Consider the following 18225-nt stretch of genomic DNA (forward strand, 5'->3'; position numbering starts at 1 on the left):
ATCGCTGCACTAGATCAGCATGATCAAATTGTGCGGTCAGGATAACCAGAAGGCCGTGCTGCCCCTCGTACAGAATGTCACTTCATGAAGCTCCAAGTTTTCTGACTATGATGTTAACCTGAGTTTGATCTGGCAGTTAAATGATCTTCCTGCATGTTTTGTCACGTACTGTTGACCTCTGCTGAGAGGCTTACATCCTTCCCAGCATGGAAAGCACAGCGGCCTGATGTTTGTTGGTGGTCTGTATGAGTGGGAAATTTATTTGCCCTCAGGTTTTGCATTCTTGATGCTTTGACATTTTTAAGGGTGGTATTTTTAGACATTGTCTCATTTTCCATGATGGATGTTTATAGAAAATGTCAGGAATGTTGGGGAAAAACTCGTCATCTCTTATCACCTGAGAGGACACCGTAGCATACCGCTCCAAAGCTTGACTTCCTGTTTCCTGTGAGGAGCAAGGGCCAGCGCACTTACTTCTCAAAATGGCCTCAATCAGCACCTGATGAGTCCCACAGATAACACAGCATCCAAAACAATGTTAATGTTGTTGTTTTCGTCGTTGTCTCTGTTTTTATAGCCTTTGTTTAAATATAAGAAAGAAGACCTTAATCTTAGTGGATGTCTCATGAGACGGACTGGATAGCACACAACCTCATCACGACCCCCTGTAGTAATTGGGCCACCTCACTAACCTCATGTCCATGACCTCAGCTCAAGTCCGATTGGTTATGGCTGCCCTTTGCCTCCATAAGTCACATATTGTGACATCCTGGGGTGAAAAAGCATCACTCAAGCTCATTAGAAAAAGGTTTTTTCCTACTCTTGTTATAATTGACATCACATTGTAAAACCTTAACCATTTAGAGGTTAACATAAAAGGTATTCATACTTTTTGCCATGCAATTCTGCTGAAAAAAATCCTCTTTGATTATGGTTTATGTTATGACAAATTAATTATTGGAAGTAGAATGTGTTCTCATAATTTGATCTATAACAGTCTGTTCAAGGTTTATGTTGTTGTGTCTGAAAGTGGACCTAGGATGTCTTTGAAAACGTGACACTGGTTGTTGTTACCATTGCTAACGGATTTGTAGTTTGTTGTCATGGCAGTTGGCCTGTTGTGTCATAGCGTCAGGGTTCCACCCATCTCCCCTGTGGAGGCTTTGTTGATTGGATCACCTTTTGCTGATATTGGTTGCTCTGTAACCCATAGAAGGCCTCACCCTTTGTACATTTCCTGAGTCACAAAAGCTGTTGCCAGGTTAAGGCCTTTAATTGATTTAACAGATAAACTAGTTATATCTAATGCTTAATAACATGCTACACATTTTAAAGTAAAAGTGAAATGTAAATACTTCAATTAGTATGGAGACCATTAAACTCTCTTATATACCAGTGTACCATCATCATAAAGTGTTTGGATGCTTAAATGTTTGAAATACTAAATTATGACTATACTACGTTTTAAAGATTTGGGGCTCGGTATTTATACGATTTTAAAAGAAGCCTCTTATGCTTACCGAGGCTGCATTTATTAGTTCAAAATACAGTAAAAACCAATAATTTTTTCAAATATAATGTAAAACAATATTTATTTTTGAGTATAATTTAAAGTGTAATTTATTCATGAGATTTAAAAAGCTGAGTTTTCAACAGTCATTACAGGTTTCTGTGTCACATGAAATCATTTTAATATGGTGTTTTGGTGCTTAAGAAGCATTTCTTATTTTTATTATTCTAATTATTAATGTTGTAAATGGTTGTGCTGCTTAATGATTTTGTCGAAATGGTGACACTTTTTTTTTTTTAGGATGCTTTAAGTTCAAAAGAACAACATTTATTTTTGTAATATTTATGCATTTTGTCACTTTTGAACACATTAATGCATCCTTGCTAAATAGGTGGGTTTTTGTTTTTCAAATAAAAAAATACTGTCCCCACATTTGTAAGAATATATTTTCAGAACAAAAAAACGATCATTTAAATTCTAATTTTACTGTGTTTTTCATATATTATTATTATTTATAAAATTATAAAATTTGCATTATATTAACATTATTTGTTATATTAAAATTATATTTGCCCTTTATCTGTTATTTTGTAGAAAATTAAAATAAAAAGTATTGTTTTTGTTTTTTGTTTGTTTTTTATACACCAAAAAAGTTTTATTTCATGATTTGGATGATTTTTATTCTGAAAACAGCAATAAAGTTAGTAGTTGTCAAAACGTTTGACTGTTAACCACTCTAAATGTAGTGTATAAAGACCCTCTTGGTGTTGAATATCCTCATTGTTGATTATCTTTTGTCAGTAAAATCAAGTGGAAGGTATAAAGATGGTGCAACTTCATATATTTCTCTCAATGTCATTAGGATGTTTTGGACTGGAGGTAGCCGCAAGGTTGCTTGTTTCAAAGATTGATGGCTTTCAGAACAGGAGAAAGGCACCAGCGTCTCCAGCGCCCATCTCAGACATGAACAGTGTAAACCAGTAACCCAGATTTAATTGGCTGCCCATTTATCAACTGATCCAGTATTTCTTGATGCGAGTTGAACTCCAAGCACTTCATCATCTGAGTGGCTGAGTGGGTCAAGCTGTTACACAGATGAACGGAACAATTTTGGACCCCCTTCATTAATTATTGACCTGATTTCTTTTCAGAAACAAACAAGTGCTAATAATATTTTCATCATTACTATTTCCTGCTCAGCCAGTTAGAAGAACACCCCCTCATCTTTTTTTTGTCACCTTCATGTCTTGTTCCAGAAAATCCTTTTTCCTTGTTCATTTAATTGCAACTGAACAGTTTAGAACGGTGTTTTATGAGGCAGTCAATTAGCGTTTTGCTTGTCAGATTAGCAAGTCGATCCGAAAAAGCCTCAGTGATTGCTAATCTGGTTTGGCCAGAGTTCTGTCACATTCGTTGCCATCTCAACGGTGACCTTTCTTCCAGCAGGATTTCATAACCTTGTGTGCACCAGCAGACTAAACTGCCACTCATCTGTGCTTTTCAGACACTTTAAAGAGTTGTTTGTGGTGAAAGGAATAGTTTACCACAAAAATTATTTTGCTTTGAAGTAGGGGTGGGCGATATGGATATTTTTTTTTTTTTTTTAGAACTATCACGATTTTATCACGATTCTTTGTCATGTTGGTTTTACTATTTTGGTTTTACAAGTTGTCTGAGCATTACATCCAAATATAGAAAGACAAAGCCTTTCAAGGTAACAAAAAAAAAGACATGGCAGATATTTAGGCCAAAGTGGGCGAAGATAAAAAATCTTTGTCATTATTTTATCTTTCTTACACAGTGCTTTATTTTCAGGTACAATAGATGCATTTAGCAAGAGCATTCAATGAAATTGAATGAACAAATATAAAAATAAAACACTAGATAGACTGATTCCTAAAGCAACTGTATTAAAGTTTTTCAGTCAAGAATAGTGAGTGATTTTTCTCTTTGCGTTTTTTGTTAACGTTAAATGAATAGTTCCCCCAAAAAGAAATATTCTGTCATCTGTCTGTCAATTCTGTCAATGTTTTATTTTTATACCATCATTTACTCAAAAGTTGTTTTAAACCTGAATGAGTTTCTTTCTTCTGCTGAACATAAATGCTATTTTGAAGAAGGTGGAAAACCAAACAGTTGCTGGTCCTCAGTGACTTCCATAGGATATTACATACATTTAATCTCGTTTAACAAGCATTTTAGAAATAAAAAAGGCATATAGAAGTAGCATTTTAATTTAGGTGTATTCAACTGTTCTCTGTAATTGCTTTAATAGTGCTAATTCTAGTGCAGGTGTGTCGCTGAAATCTGAGCTGGTGAAGGGCTGCTGTTTGCTTGGGAACTGCGTTCAGACCGCGGCCTCGCGTTTCACTCGTAGCTGAGAGATGGTGTGACGGACTCCAAAACCTGCCCAAAAACAAACAGTACTGAAATTAGAGAACATATTTTAACATCAAATTAAATTACACTCAGTATTATAACGAATAAAATAATTTTGTTTTGCAAGGCAAAGGCTTTTCCAGGGCAAAACGACTGCAGCTGACTGACATCTCGTTCTTGTGTTGCGTAAAATAATATAATTTACGCCACATGAAAGACTTTACAAATAAAATGTATACTAACCTTTATTTTTCTGAAAGAGTGCACCAAATCGGCGGCGGCGCTGAGAACCGCTCTCTCCTGTGAACTTAAAAAGCCTGTGCTCTTAGCAGCTGGGTTGTTGAGAAGTTTCCATGGAGACGAGCTCATCCCAGCGGTTAGGTAGAAAAAAATAACCCAATAAAATGACCCGACAAGCTGAACCCAGTGTTTGGGTTAAAAAACAATAACCCAGCCCCTACCTAAAAATATTAAAAATAACCCAATACAATTACCCAACAGGCTGAAAAAAATTTGTTTTTAGTGTATTTGAAGAGTTTATTTGCAAAAACAGATAACCGCGTTTTTTTTATTTTTATTTTTTATTTTCAAAAATCATATATTTTATTATGCTATCATGTTTTTATTTAGTTTTATTGTGTGAGTTAACTGTTTAGGTTTTTAAAGTAATCAAAATAACTTAGCTGCAGTTTGATTGAGATTAATTGGAATGCACAATGAAAAAACATGATTTCTGAAAATTGTTAAAAACAGAGTGATGAACTCTTCATTTGCTTTTGACGCGACACTCGCATTCAGCGTGATCAAGCTGTTAGACTATTCAACGATGTCTGGCTGTAGAGGCAGCTCTAGAGTGCAAATGTTTGTGCACGGTGACGTCACTGTGCGCCTCAGATCCAAAATAAGCCGTTATTGAAGCTTGATTAAATAAATGCTTTGTTTATAATGAGGAGGACTTTTAAAGCTATGAAACTTGCAGGGTGTTTTAATGGTACAAAGACCTCTTATATGCCAAAGATCAAGACAAATTTGATTTCTCATGACCCCTTTAAATTTCAGTGTGATTTCACACAAAGCTGTCATTTCACTTTTGAATATCTAGAATCTAGAACACATGAGTGCTACGGACAGGTTTTCATGATGGTACTTTTGCATTTTTGAAGCTTTAAACCTCCAGTCCCCATTCCTTGCAGTTATATGGAAAAACCAAAAGCGATCAGTATATGACTCAAAATGTTCAATTTTAGTTGCGTTACACCTCTGAAGGTTTCCAGTGGCATTTGTAGTTACACCCAAATCTAACCCTTTGTTATTTGATAGATCTCTTTTACAAAAGTAAAAAGGTCATTTTTGGGCTCCACTTGTTGTCCACTGTGATCAGTGGAAAGCTTGTTCGGCCTGGCCTTTTGTTTAGGCTGCTTACAGGATACCTTGGTTACTTGAAGGCAAGGTCTCCCCTTTGAAAGCCACGCTGAAAAGGCCCTAGAGCAATAAATAAGCGAGTGTTATCAGGAGCTGCTTGGAGGAAGAGGATGCAGCTGTACGAACAGGACTCGCGGCTGAGACGGGCGCCCAGGCACTCCTGGAGCCTTTGAGCTGCTGGAAAACGGGAGGTGTGAGGTGGGGCCACCCCTGCACCGTTTGTTTTTCCTCTGCCGTTTCATCCCCTGCGACCACGCAACGTGCCCACATTTACCTCTAAACCTTTCCTCTCGGCAGGAGTTCAAAACCGTCCAGTGACCCTTATCCATTTAAATCAATAGTTTACACAGTTGAACGCCACTAGAAAAATATCCATTTGTCAACAGGTTGCGACCGGAAACATTTCCTTTTCATCTCTTCAGACGTTTGTGAAATGCATAATAAACATGGTTCTCTTTTTAAATCGAGAAGGCACTGTCAGTAACGTCTTTTAAATATGTATTTGGTAGCGCACGTTAGTTTGACAGGTTTGGCAGAAGCATCTGCAGGTTGAATAGAACCCTGTTGCCCTCATATTGAAGCAGAACTCAATGTTTACACAAATGTCCTATTGTGTGGAATAATGTCAAAGATCTATAAAAAGTCTCCTTGTTTTTAACCTTTTCTCACAGGAAAGGACCTGTCCAGTCGCAGCAAAACAGACCTAGCTTGTATTTTTGGGAAACGATCAAAACGAGAGACAAGAGACCAAGATGAGGTAAGCGTTGCAAGTTGACAACACATCGATTTTTTTTTTTTTTTTTTTTTTTTTTTTTTTTTATTTGCTACAATAATATTCCAGGTTGATAGTGTAATAATGTTAATTACCAAAACATTTCCATTTGTCCCTCCTTTTTTTTGTTTAAACAAAGTGAAATACTTGGCTAAGATGTGGTCACATTTATGGTGCTTGCACACTGAGTCGGAAACTTTCTTATTTTTTTTTTTCGTCATCCTTTCCTATCAAAATGCTTGCTACGGATGCGAATTCGCAGAAAATCGATCCTGGTCCAAATGTTTTATGATGGACAAAAGCTTCAGAGGCAGTGTGTTAACGTGATTGACACAACGCGTATTTATTTTTTACCGTGCGAAGATTTCGCATGAGAATTTCGGACTCTGTGTACAAAGACCTTTAACTGTTGCTTTTGTAAATTCTGCAATTTTAATAGGAATCCACACAGTCTACTGAATTTTTTTCATGAAGGTGAAATATTTCCCCTTGTAGATTTTGCAGTTTTCACTGATTTTCCGCGTTAACCAACCTTGTTAAACCACCTTAGTTTGAAAGTGACTTCTGTGTGATCTCTTGCCAAAATTTTGAAAACTATGGATGAGTTACTGTAACATAACACAAATGCTATTAAAGGGTTAGTTCACCCAAAAATGAAAATTCGGTCATTAATTACTCACCCTCATGTCGTTCCAAACCTGTAAGACTTTTGTTCATCTTCTGAACACAAATTAAGATATTTTTGATGAAACCTGCGAGTTTTCGGACCCTGCATAGACATTCCAAAGCCGTAGGACCTTCATTCATTAAACGTTTCAGTTTTATGAACGAAGGTCCTACAGCTTTGGAACGACATGGTGAGTAATTAATGACCGAATTTTCATTTTTGGGTGAACTAACCCTTGAACCCTTATGTTACTTTAAGATCTGAATTGAGCCTTTCCTCAATGTTGAGCTGATATTGAGATGTAGCAAAGCTATTGCAGCAGATTGCGTGGCACCTTACGGTCCAGCCCACCTGTAAGCACTGCTGACCTCTGCTTTCAAGTGACCCGCTCGCAGCAAGTTTCAGGCTGATAATGAGCCGTGTCATAGCGTGCCGTCTGAATCCACACACGAGTCACTGTAGGCGGGGATCCTGCTTAAATCCCCTTAACGGATTTGCACCCTCTCTCTCCTCTTTCACCCCTAGTCCTGTCAGCCACCTCTGTGGTCAAATCAGGTAGTGTATTTCTGATGATGTGCTAGTGGGCACGATCAAACCGCATTTCCCCATCATCTCCCAGTTACAGGAGGCTGTGATGGAAGTAAAAAACAGAATTACTGATGATCCCTTCAAACCCTGGAAACTTGGTTTGGAGAAGTTGGTTTGAGGGGATTATTTAGTGGAGTTTTTGGTTTACATGGCTAGTTTGGATTCAGTTTGATGGCGGCTCTGCCAGCCCATGTTGCGTCTGTATTTGGCATTGTAATTTATTTCTACACCTATTATTTTGTGAGCAGACCCATCTTTTTTTTTTTTTGATGAGATGTAAATACTATACTGCAGTTTTGGGGTTTTGTTCTTAGTGAGATTTGTATTTCCATAAGGAAATACCGGTGCTTGCGTGGCAGCAGAAGAATAGTTTTAGGTAAGCTTAGGTTTTAAGCTTTGGCTCGTAAATGAAATGCCGCATCAGAGCTGCTTTGCTGTTGTCATGACACTCGGTGCGTGCCTCGTTTTTTGGCTGCTGTGAAAAGACGGTGTTGTGTTATATGTTGATTCGCATGCAGCATAAAAATGGCTGGTTATTTTGGTATTTTCTTAAATCGAGTGAGTGAATAAATGAAAGAAGGCCAGTTGATGTGTCCATTTTCAATGTCAAATATTATAACAATATCAATTGGGGATTATGAGTCAGAATTGAATGTAAAATGTCTTTAATTTAAAAATACATAAAAAAAAAGCTGGTAAAAAAAATAGTTATTCCTTACAGGAAATTTAAATCAATTAATTCTTCGGTGTATAACTCATAAAACAGGAAATTGCCCTCATTATTAATGTTTGTTTGGTTTTTAGTGATCTAGTTTCTAAGTGCCAGTCTATATGGAATTTCTCAACAATGAGCTGAGCATTTTTGCAACATGCTTATGGGATGTTTAATAAACTGAATAGATGAAAGGCTTTTTTGTTTCCCCAGTAATTTATTGTTTATAGGAAAACATAAATAAATTGTTAATCTTATTAACTTTTCTATTAATTAAAAAGAATCCTGAAAATACATGTTTCTACAAAAATATTAACACAATTGTTTTCAGCATTGATGATGATGATAAATCAAATGTTTCTCGAGCACCAAATCAGCATATTAGAATGATTTCTGAAGGATTATGTGACACTGAAGACTGGAGAATTGATGCTGAAAATTCAGCTTTGCAACACAGGAATAAATTATTTTAAAATATATTCAAACAAATATTTTAAATTGTAATGTTTCACAATATTACTGTTTTACATGCAGCCTCGGTGAGCAAAATAGACTTCTTTCAAAAACATAAAAAAAATTCTGTTTTCAAATGTAAATATTTTGTTTATACATAAGTTATTAAATACGCTGATTTTACATTTTGGTTATATTGGCTATTTTTACGTATTGCTTATTGTCCACCCTCTTTTCTAGACATCCACATCAGCCTTTAAAACCTATTATTAATTAACATTGTATTTATATTTCGACAGTCGCTGTATGCGTGTCTACATATTATGAAGTTTGTCACGTAGATCCTAGTTTAATTTTCTTTACATTTTCCTCTTGGTTGACAGTGCTTTGTGACGTAGCAGTACATTTTATGTATATGGTCTGAAGCCCCCTAAACTGCTTCCTTACTGAGAAAGCAACACAATAGCAGCGGCTCATGCTTTGCCTGAATTTGGAAGTGTGCTGTATTATATATATATATATATATATATTTTTTTTTTTTTTTTTTCTTCAGCTAATGGTTTTGTTGCAGTTTGTTATTGTCTTGCTCTGGAGGGACTTCATTGACCGGATTGAAAACCAATCTGAACAGGCTCACAATGGTATCCCAGGAGGCCGTGTGGCGAAGGGCTGGTGGCGAGCCCTGTAAACGAGGGGCAGTTAAGCCTGCATAGGAAGCCAATGAGGGGGCGTTGTTTGTGTGTGCATTGTGTGCTTGTGTGGCGATATGGCCAGTGGAAGATTTTTACCTAGGTGCATACTGTAGATGCATCCTGGGTTCACGACGGGGCAACAAGAAGAGCTGATGCTTTAAATGCTTTAGTCTGAGCAAGGAGGGCAATTATATATTTGTTCCATAGAGGTTTTTGTGACCAGTTTTGTGTCATCAGTGTGTCACTTTTGGATTTTAAGTTCATTGCTCAGTTAGTGTTCATGCAAAGTGCCGATCTCACTGCTGCTGTGTCTTGGCTGCCCTCACTCCCACCTCTTGCACCAGGGGTTTTCCTCCTTTCCCTCAGAGCTTCCTGCCAGTCCCTTATCTCTTGTCACAGTGTTTTCTGACACACACATGCATGCACATGGGAGGCCTTTCCAAGTCACCGCTGGTATCATTACCTTGATTTAAGAAGCTGTTATGGAGCGGTGTTTATATTTTGTTGTCGTAGTAGTATTTTATTTTTTTTCAAGTTACAAATTGATTTTTGTTCCCTATGGTCCTGATTTGAATTCTTAAGTTGTTTCATAACTCATGATGATGTAAAAGTCACATTTCTGAGGAAGTTCAACAAAAATGGAAAGTGACTAAATTTCTTCTCCATCTTTGTCAAAATCCAGTTGTTGCCTTTTTACTTGCATAAAACACACGCTGAGTTTGAAATATTGGGATGAACAATAGTGAAACACGGTGGTTGTCAACCCATTTGATTTAAGGCCCTCTGTTCTCAAAGACAAGATATTTCTGGTGCTTCTGTTGTAAAGCAACTCATACTTTTTTTTTTTTTTTTTTTTTTACAGAAAGGAGGAATAATATTAAAATAATGAATAAGATAATTAAAATAAAGTCCAATATAAATTCCAGTTCCAATAACTGAATATTCTTTATGCTTACTCTATTACTAATGGATTTGAATGACTTTATAGTAGTGCTATCAAACAATTAATCGTGATTAATCGCATCCAAAATAAAAGTTGTTTACATAATGTGTGTATATTTATTATGTATAATTAAAAACACAAGCATGTATATATTTAAGAAACATTATGTTTATATATAAAATTTATTTATATATAATATATGAATATAAATGTGTAAAATATATAGGTTACTGTATGTGTGTGTATTTATATATACATAATATAACCAGTACACACACACACATATATAATATAAACAAAAACTTTTATTTTGGATGCAATTAATCATTTGACAGCACTACTTTATAGTTTTTTAAACTCGCACATAACAATTTCACAGCAATTTCTACCTAGTAAAATTATTTTAGAGCTTGACATATCTAGAATTTTTTATATTAATTATATAATTTAAGTATTTTATTAATTTCCTTGACTTATTCACACCTTTAAAATTCCCTCATATGTCTAGGTTTTTAAAGACAGTTTGAATCCTAGTTCATGCATAAAGTTGAGGAAACAAATTAAAATAAGAAATACGGTGCCAGCTTACATCTTCATTTTTGGCTGTTTTAGCTTATTTTCAAACTTTTGTCTTATTTTAAATTGTTTTAGCCCATCCTGCAGCAGGAAGATGCTGAGGCCCCCTAGTGGGCCCTGGCCCTCTGTTTGAGAACCACTGCTAACCAGCATGTTGGAAAGACGGCATTGACCGCTGTCTGGAGGCCGTGCTGCTATCCATCACTGCCTTCTGCTCTGAACGATGTGGGAAAATCTCAAAGGCATGGGTAGTGGTTCACGACTAGCGCTTTTGGCATTTCTATGTTTTTTTTTTGTGCCTTTCTCACACCTGTCTTCTTTACTCGATCACTTTTTTCGTATTTTTAGCTTTCAGTATTTATTCCTGATGTCTTTCTCATTATTGCGTTCCCTCCCCATCTCTTTCTGTCTCGTTGGCTCGTTCTCTTCTCGGGGGCCTTAGTTAGGCTGTAGGCTAGTGTGTACAGAGTCATGAGGAGTGGGTGTGATTTATCTCCCTCGGCCCCTCCGTAGCCCCCTCCACTCCAGCAGGCCCAAAGGAAAGAGCCGAGTTTGCTTGAACGTGGCTCGGTTTGCGAGGCCCCAGCATTAGCTGAAATAAACCCTCCTGCTGCTGGTGAAAAATGTCTTGTGATTGGCTAATTAATCAGTCAAAAGGGGAGCGTCGCGGCCTGTGACTTGAGGAACCCGAGCAGGCGACCGCTGAGGGCCCGCTGATAAATGGACTCCCTCCTGCTTCATACATCAGTGAAACTTAGTCATTTTTTACCACTGCTCTTTGCGTCAATGGTGGATTGCTAAGGCCTACACTTATATATTTCGCGTGAAACTCCATCTGTGTGTGTGGAATGCGTTTCAGACAATCGTCTGATTGAGTCGGTGTGCTTTAAATTGCTCAATAAATATAGTCTATTCGGCATAATCTGCACATCAAAGTTTTTGTTTCGATATTGTTGTGTCCCAGATTTTCAGTTTGAAGCTGCAAACAATAGAGGAGAGTTTGAAAATTGCATTGATAAATTGATATTTGTTGATGTTTATGCGTATTTGTGCCTTTGCCATTTATTTTGGCTAAAATAGATCCATTGCTACCTGTTGCTGGAAATCCCTTGCTTAAAAACTAATTTTACAATATACACTACTGTTCAAGTATGGAGTCAATAAGATAAAAATGTATAAATATAAAGATAAATTAAAAACAAAATCTGTCTTATCTAAAGAAACGGTAAGGACATTTATGAGGTTTATATAACATACAAATGTAATATAACAAAAGCAATCAGCAACTGTTATCAACATTAATAATAATAGTAATAATAATTAACGTTTCTTAAGCACCAAATCAGCATATTAGTTATTTCTGAAGGATCATGTGACACTGAAGGAGTAATGATGCTGAAAATTCAGCTTTGCAATCACAGGAATAAATTAGTTTGTAAAATATTGCATTTGTTTTATTGTACCTGAAAATTTTAATTTATGAAGCAGATACATACACACACACACACACACACACACATATTAGTGCTGTCTAACAACATATGTGTGTATATCTATTATGTATATATAAAGACACACACACAGCACACAGCATATATTTTGAAAATATTTACTTATTTAAGTGTATATATTTATATTCATATAAATTATATCATATATAAATATATTTAATATATATAAACGCAACATTTTTCTTAAATATACATGCATGTGTGTGTATTTATATATACATAATAAATATACACACACACACATATATTATGTAAACAAACTTTTATCTTGTATATTTTATTATATATATATATGTATGTATGTATGTGACCCTGAACCACAAAACCAGTCTTAAGTCGCTGGCAGAGGTGGAAAGAGTACGAAAATATTTTACTCAAGTAAAAGTACCGTTACATTAATGAAATTTTACTGAAGTACAAGTAAAAGTACAAGTCTAAAAATCTACTCAAGTAAAAGTACCAAGTAGCTCATTTAAAAATTACTTAGTTACTTTTTAACAGTGGAAGGGACGCATAAATGGGATAGGCCAAGGGTGCCCCAGCCCTACACCGTATAGATATAACCCCAATTAAACAGATCTGATCCAGCTAGTCTAATCATTTAGGCTTATTTGAAAACTACATGGTATGTCTGCAGGGCTGCGGCCCTCCAGGAACTGAGTTTGACACCCCTGGGATAGGCCTATAAATCTCAAACTAGTTGTTTTTAATTAAAGGAATCAGTTATTTAGAATAAGACATTTGGGCTGTTACCAGGCAATTTAAATTAGTATCAATAAAATTAATCTTTGCAATGCAGAGGAAACACAGAAGCTTCATCTGAAGTGGCATTTAGATGCATTTACACACCGTTTAATACAGGACATGAATGCATTTAACCTGCCGATACAAATGCAGAAATAATGTTTGATATAGAAGACATAAAATGTTGAATACTCATTTGAAATTAAAAAAATAAATAAATTAAAAGATACTTTAAATGTAAAATTAAAACCACCAGTAGGTGTCACCAAGTCACTGTTAATAAGTGAGTTATTGCGATTGAACTGAATCATTTAAACAGTTGATTAATTCAGGAATGAAACAGTCATGTTGCTCAGAGACGCAAAACAGTGCTGTGGCTGTGTTTGGGATTATTTCTGTTGTCAAAATAGAGCAAAAACAGGCAATATGGCTAAAACGCAAGTCTCTTAATTAACTTCTTGTTTATTGAAATGTTGTAAAAAAATAAAATAAAAATCTATATGTAATTTGGAGAAAAACGGCACTCTTCGTGTGATATTGATTTACTATGTGAAATTATATACATTTTCTGCCCCTATATCTTCAATTTTGTGATCATTCTAAATGCATTTTAACAAACTGAATCACGCAGTGAAAGAACACACTCTAAATGCGGACGCACTCGTCTAATCTACTAGACTTCACTGCACTCTGTAGGAGTGTTTTGTTTGGTTTTTGGCTACATACTGATAATGTCAAAGCGCACATCGTTAAAACAACAATTACGGTGTTATCACAGATGATATATATCGCACGCCCTACGCCACTGTCTTTTTGGCTAATTTGTGCAGAACCTTTTGCTAAACTGTCAAAGCTTCATTTTAACCACCAGTGCAACAATGCAAGTATTTACCTTCTACATTCTTGCGAAGGGGTGATGTCGAGATTTTATAAGCTGCTAGTTTGGTCTTCCTAAGCAAACACAGCTTCCATTTAGGGATGCACCGATCCGATACTCAGTATCGGTATCGGCTCCGATACGGTCATTTTCTGCGGATCGGGTATCGGTCAGACGAGACCGATCCAAATCCGATATTGTGCGTATATTATTCTGTGTTATTGTTAAGCCCCACGAAAGGCACAAAAACATTAGAAAGCACCATAAAGTTTTCGTGCACTATATTTCAAGTGTTCTGAAGCGGTTCCATAGTTTAATCTGAGGTACAGATGAGTATTTAAGTCTTTAAATTCAAGTTCAGGTAAACTCTTCTCTCCGCCGCGGCTGTCTGTCATCCTCCATTCAGCAATCAAACTGAGTGTCGCGTTCGGTTACTACAGTCAAAGTCTCTTCAAGAGCGCACAGTTACTGAGGTTTAAAACTGTTAAAAGAAAAGGATTAATAAGCGTACGCACAGATTTAATACACTACGCATCAATATCTCTTCCCTTTGTACTTTGAACGTTTCTATGCGGACTCAGAGGGCTGCGCGCTGTGACTCCGTGTCGCTTCAAGCGCATCATTCTGCGCACGGGATGCGCATAAGCGCTTTCTGCTGCTCTATATTGGAGCATTACATACTATAATACTTTTGCGTAATGAATGATTATTAACAGTCTTTCTTGTTCTGTCCTATCTATCATATGCTACTGCCTTCATTACTGTGCTATAGATTTAAAAGAAATATATTTGAATTTTATAGTAGCCTATATATTTATATATAAATGTATTTGCTTGTTTTTTCATGAATGTATTTTACAACAATTCAAAGAGCAATGTGTATAATTTCACCAGATTTAGTCCTACACTCATTCACTTTTATTTGTAAATAAAAATGTTTCACTAGGTTTTATGAAATTGTGCACCCATGACTTTTCTAGAGTATCTTTTGCTGTATTTTAAACCAAGTTTATAATAGTATTTTTGTCATAGATTATGATTATATATATTTTTCATTAACATTACGTTATCTATATGTAGTAGATTGTGTTTAACACAAAAAAGAGTAACACACACCGACACACAGAAGTATAGAAATTCTACATCGATTTAAAAAAAACTGCGTTGGAATCGGATTGGATCGGTATCGGCAGATACTCAGAATTTTCAGGATCGGATCGGTTCTGAAAAAATGGTATCGTTGCATCCCTACTTACATTGCATAATAGAGCATAAACATGGCCAGGGGTTCACTTAATTTCCTTCGAGTTCAACTTCAGCAGAATACGACAGGGTTTGGTTTTCAGCTGGGTCTGCACCATAACGCCTGTCTTGTCTGTCTGCATCTTTTTAGTGATTTTAGCACCAGTTTGTTCTCCTGCCCATTATTTACTGCAGCAGTTTCCAGGGTGCGATTTTATTTATTTTTTACTCCGTAATTAATGCGTTTTAAAATGTAGCTAAGTACAATACTTCAAACAAAATATACTTAAGTAAAAGTAAAATTACAGATTTTAAAATTTACTTTAAAAAGTAGGAGTTCACAAAAAAGCTACTCAATTACAGTAACGCGAGTAAATGTAATTCGTTACTTTCCACCTCTGGTCGCTGGGGTATATTTGTAGCAATAGCCAAAAATACATTTGCATGGGTCAAAATGATCCATTTTTCTTTCATGCCAAATCATTAGGATATTAAGTAAAGATCATGTTCCATGAAGATATTTAGTGAATTTCCTACCGTAAATATTTCAAAACTTAATTTTTGATCAGTAGTATGCATTGCTGAGAACTTCATTTGGACAACTTTAAAGGCGATTTTCTCAGAATTTAGATAATTTTTTTTTTGTACCCTCAGATTACAGATTTTCAAATAGTTGTATTTCAGCCAAATATTACCCTATCTTAACAAACCATACATCAATGGAAAGCTTATTTATTCAGCTTTCAGATGATGTAGAAATCTCAATTTCGAAAAATTGACACTAATGACTGGTTTTGTGGTCCAGGGTCGCATATATATTACAAATTGTATCAATTGGGTTTTCTTTTATTAAAGTAAGCGCTGAGACAGTTTGTGTCTGGGGTTGTCTCCATGGCTCCAGTCAGGCAGTCAGGCATCTCCTCTCGCTGTGTTTCCAGGGGTTGGCGTGACCCCCTGTGGCCTCTCCCACTCCCACGCCAGCTCCAACACAAAGCCCTCAGACTGGAGGGTGGTACCTGTAGCTGTTCTGAATCAGCCCACGCCCGTCCTCATGAAGGATCGGCGGCCAGTTGACTCACCCGTTCCCCTGATGCCGCCACCTCACCAAATGAGGAAAAGAGGCTGCGCCATTTGGCAGATGAAGCGTTGAAGTGGCGAGAGGCAGTGATGTCATTGGCCGCATGGGAGTCGGCTGGTGGGCGGAGTTGAATCTTGAAATGCTGCTGAGGATGCAAAAGTTGAGCTCCAAATATGCCAGCAGGCTGATGTGGAGCTTAATCCACATTTAACATATTACACAAATTTAGAAATAAAACTCTCCATTTAACATTTTTATTTTATTTTATTAAATTAAGCTTTTTAAACTTATACAACTATTTACAATTTTGAGGTTAGTAAGCTTTTTTTTTTTTTTCTTAAGTCTCTTATGCTCACCAAGGCTATTTGAATAGAATATAGAGAAAAAATATAATACTATTGTAAAATATTATTGTAATAAAAAAAATATTTTTAATTCTATTTACATTTTCTATTGTAATATATTTTATTATGTAATTATAAAGCTGAATTTTCAGCATCATTACTCCAGTCTTCAGTGTCACATGATCCTTCAGAAATCATTCTAATATGCTGATTTGCTGCTCAAGAAACATTTCTTATCGTGAATATAAAAATGAACAGCACTTACTTGAAAATAAAGTCTTTCGTGTCTTTGCTGTCACTTTTGATCAGTTTAATGCATGCTTGCTAAATAAAAGTATCAATGTATTTCAGAAATGGTAGTGAATGTTGGAGCCATGGCTTAGTGATAAGCATTGTTTCAAGTTCAAATCTGGCTCTCAATCTCCAGATTTCATTTTTCTATCCCTTTAATTTCCTGTACTCTCTTCTCCTCTCATTAAAAGGTTACAAAACCTTAATAATAAAAATGAGAAGTTACTTTTAGTATAAAAACAGAACCTGTATCAGCCAATGCCATATTATGATTAGAGGATAAGTGCTCATTTAGGAGCAGACAGCAGTGCGCACTGGCACGTTGTAACCATGCGCTCCAGCATGTTTAACTTCTCAACTAATGCAGTAACCGACGCCTGTGCGCCAGTGTTCAAAGGCATGTTTGTTTTCGAGCGGGAGAGCTCTAATATATTCTCAGATAACATGTAATTGCCTCAAACAAAAGCGCAGCCTCTCTTACGCTGTTGACAGGGCTACAGAATAATGAAGAAATGGACCAAAATGACTGCTTGCTACATACCCTCCGGCAACTGGCTTTACGCCTATGCCAACGCACTGACACGTACAAATTAGTGTGAAAATAAAAACGTCTTTAACTAAAAAGGGTAACTGAAATGGCCAACTTCTGCAGTCGTTGGCCCAGGCAGGGCTGCCCTGGCATGATGATTACAGTACGAACAGAGGAAGCTTAGCCTAACGCTCCTGAGAGCCACCACCGCTGCTGTTTTCGTGGGCCTCGGCTTGCATTTAATCACCGTCAGTTTAATCTAATAAATCACCGCAGGGCAGAGAATAAATGGTGTGTCCTCCATCTTGGGGCTGACACATCAGCTCCTTGGAGGGCACTGAAAGGCAAGCACTTTACAATGTAAAGCAAGCGAGTTTAGTGATGATGCCCTATGCAGCGCATTGTCGCCATTTGTTACTTATGATAAGTAATGAAGTCTGGGGTTGGTGGAGAGGTCTGCATCACGCTGGCTTACTGTTTGCATTAGGTCTTGTTATTCAAATACCTCTTCATCACTTACACCTTCATTTGACCTGTTTTATTCTTTCTTTTTCATTTAGTTTCATTGTTTAATTATTAATATTGATCATGTAATTATTATAGATAATTATTTATTTACTACTACTAATAATACAAATATACACTAAAGACATTATTTAAGGTTACATGGTGTATGTTAAATTGGTATAAAAATGTTAATAATTACTATTATTATTGTTATAAATTATATAAAAATAGTAAAATAGCTTAATTTTTTTTTTTTTTTACCAATTTAACAAACCATGCAAGCTAAAAGAATGTTGTTGTTTTTTGTCGGTTTATTATTATTATTATTATTATTATTAAATATTGGTTTATAGTAATAATAATTAATAATAAAAATCACTAATACAAG

General features: G+C 36.1%; 1 protein-coding gene across 1 annotated transcript in view; it reads left to right on the forward strand.

The window, feature by feature from the left end:
• Positions 1-18225, forward strand: part of LOC306880137 (PIN2/TERF1-interacting telomerase inhibitor 1-like) — a 33209-nt gene that overhangs the window by 2538 nt on the left and 12446 nt on the right. The window contains exon 6 of the mRNA XM_079433465.1: positions 5983-6068. Coding sequence (XP_079289591.1) covers positions 5983-6068 — 86 coding nt within the window. The remainder of the gene's footprint in view (positions 1-5982; positions 6069-18225) is intronic.

The sequence above is a fragment of the Barbus barbus genome (assembly GCF_936440315.1).
Source record: "Barbus barbus genome assembly, chromosome: 14".
Classification (NCBI taxonomy): domain Eukaryota; kingdom Metazoa; phylum Chordata; class Actinopteri; order Cypriniformes; family Cyprinidae; genus Barbus; species Barbus barbus.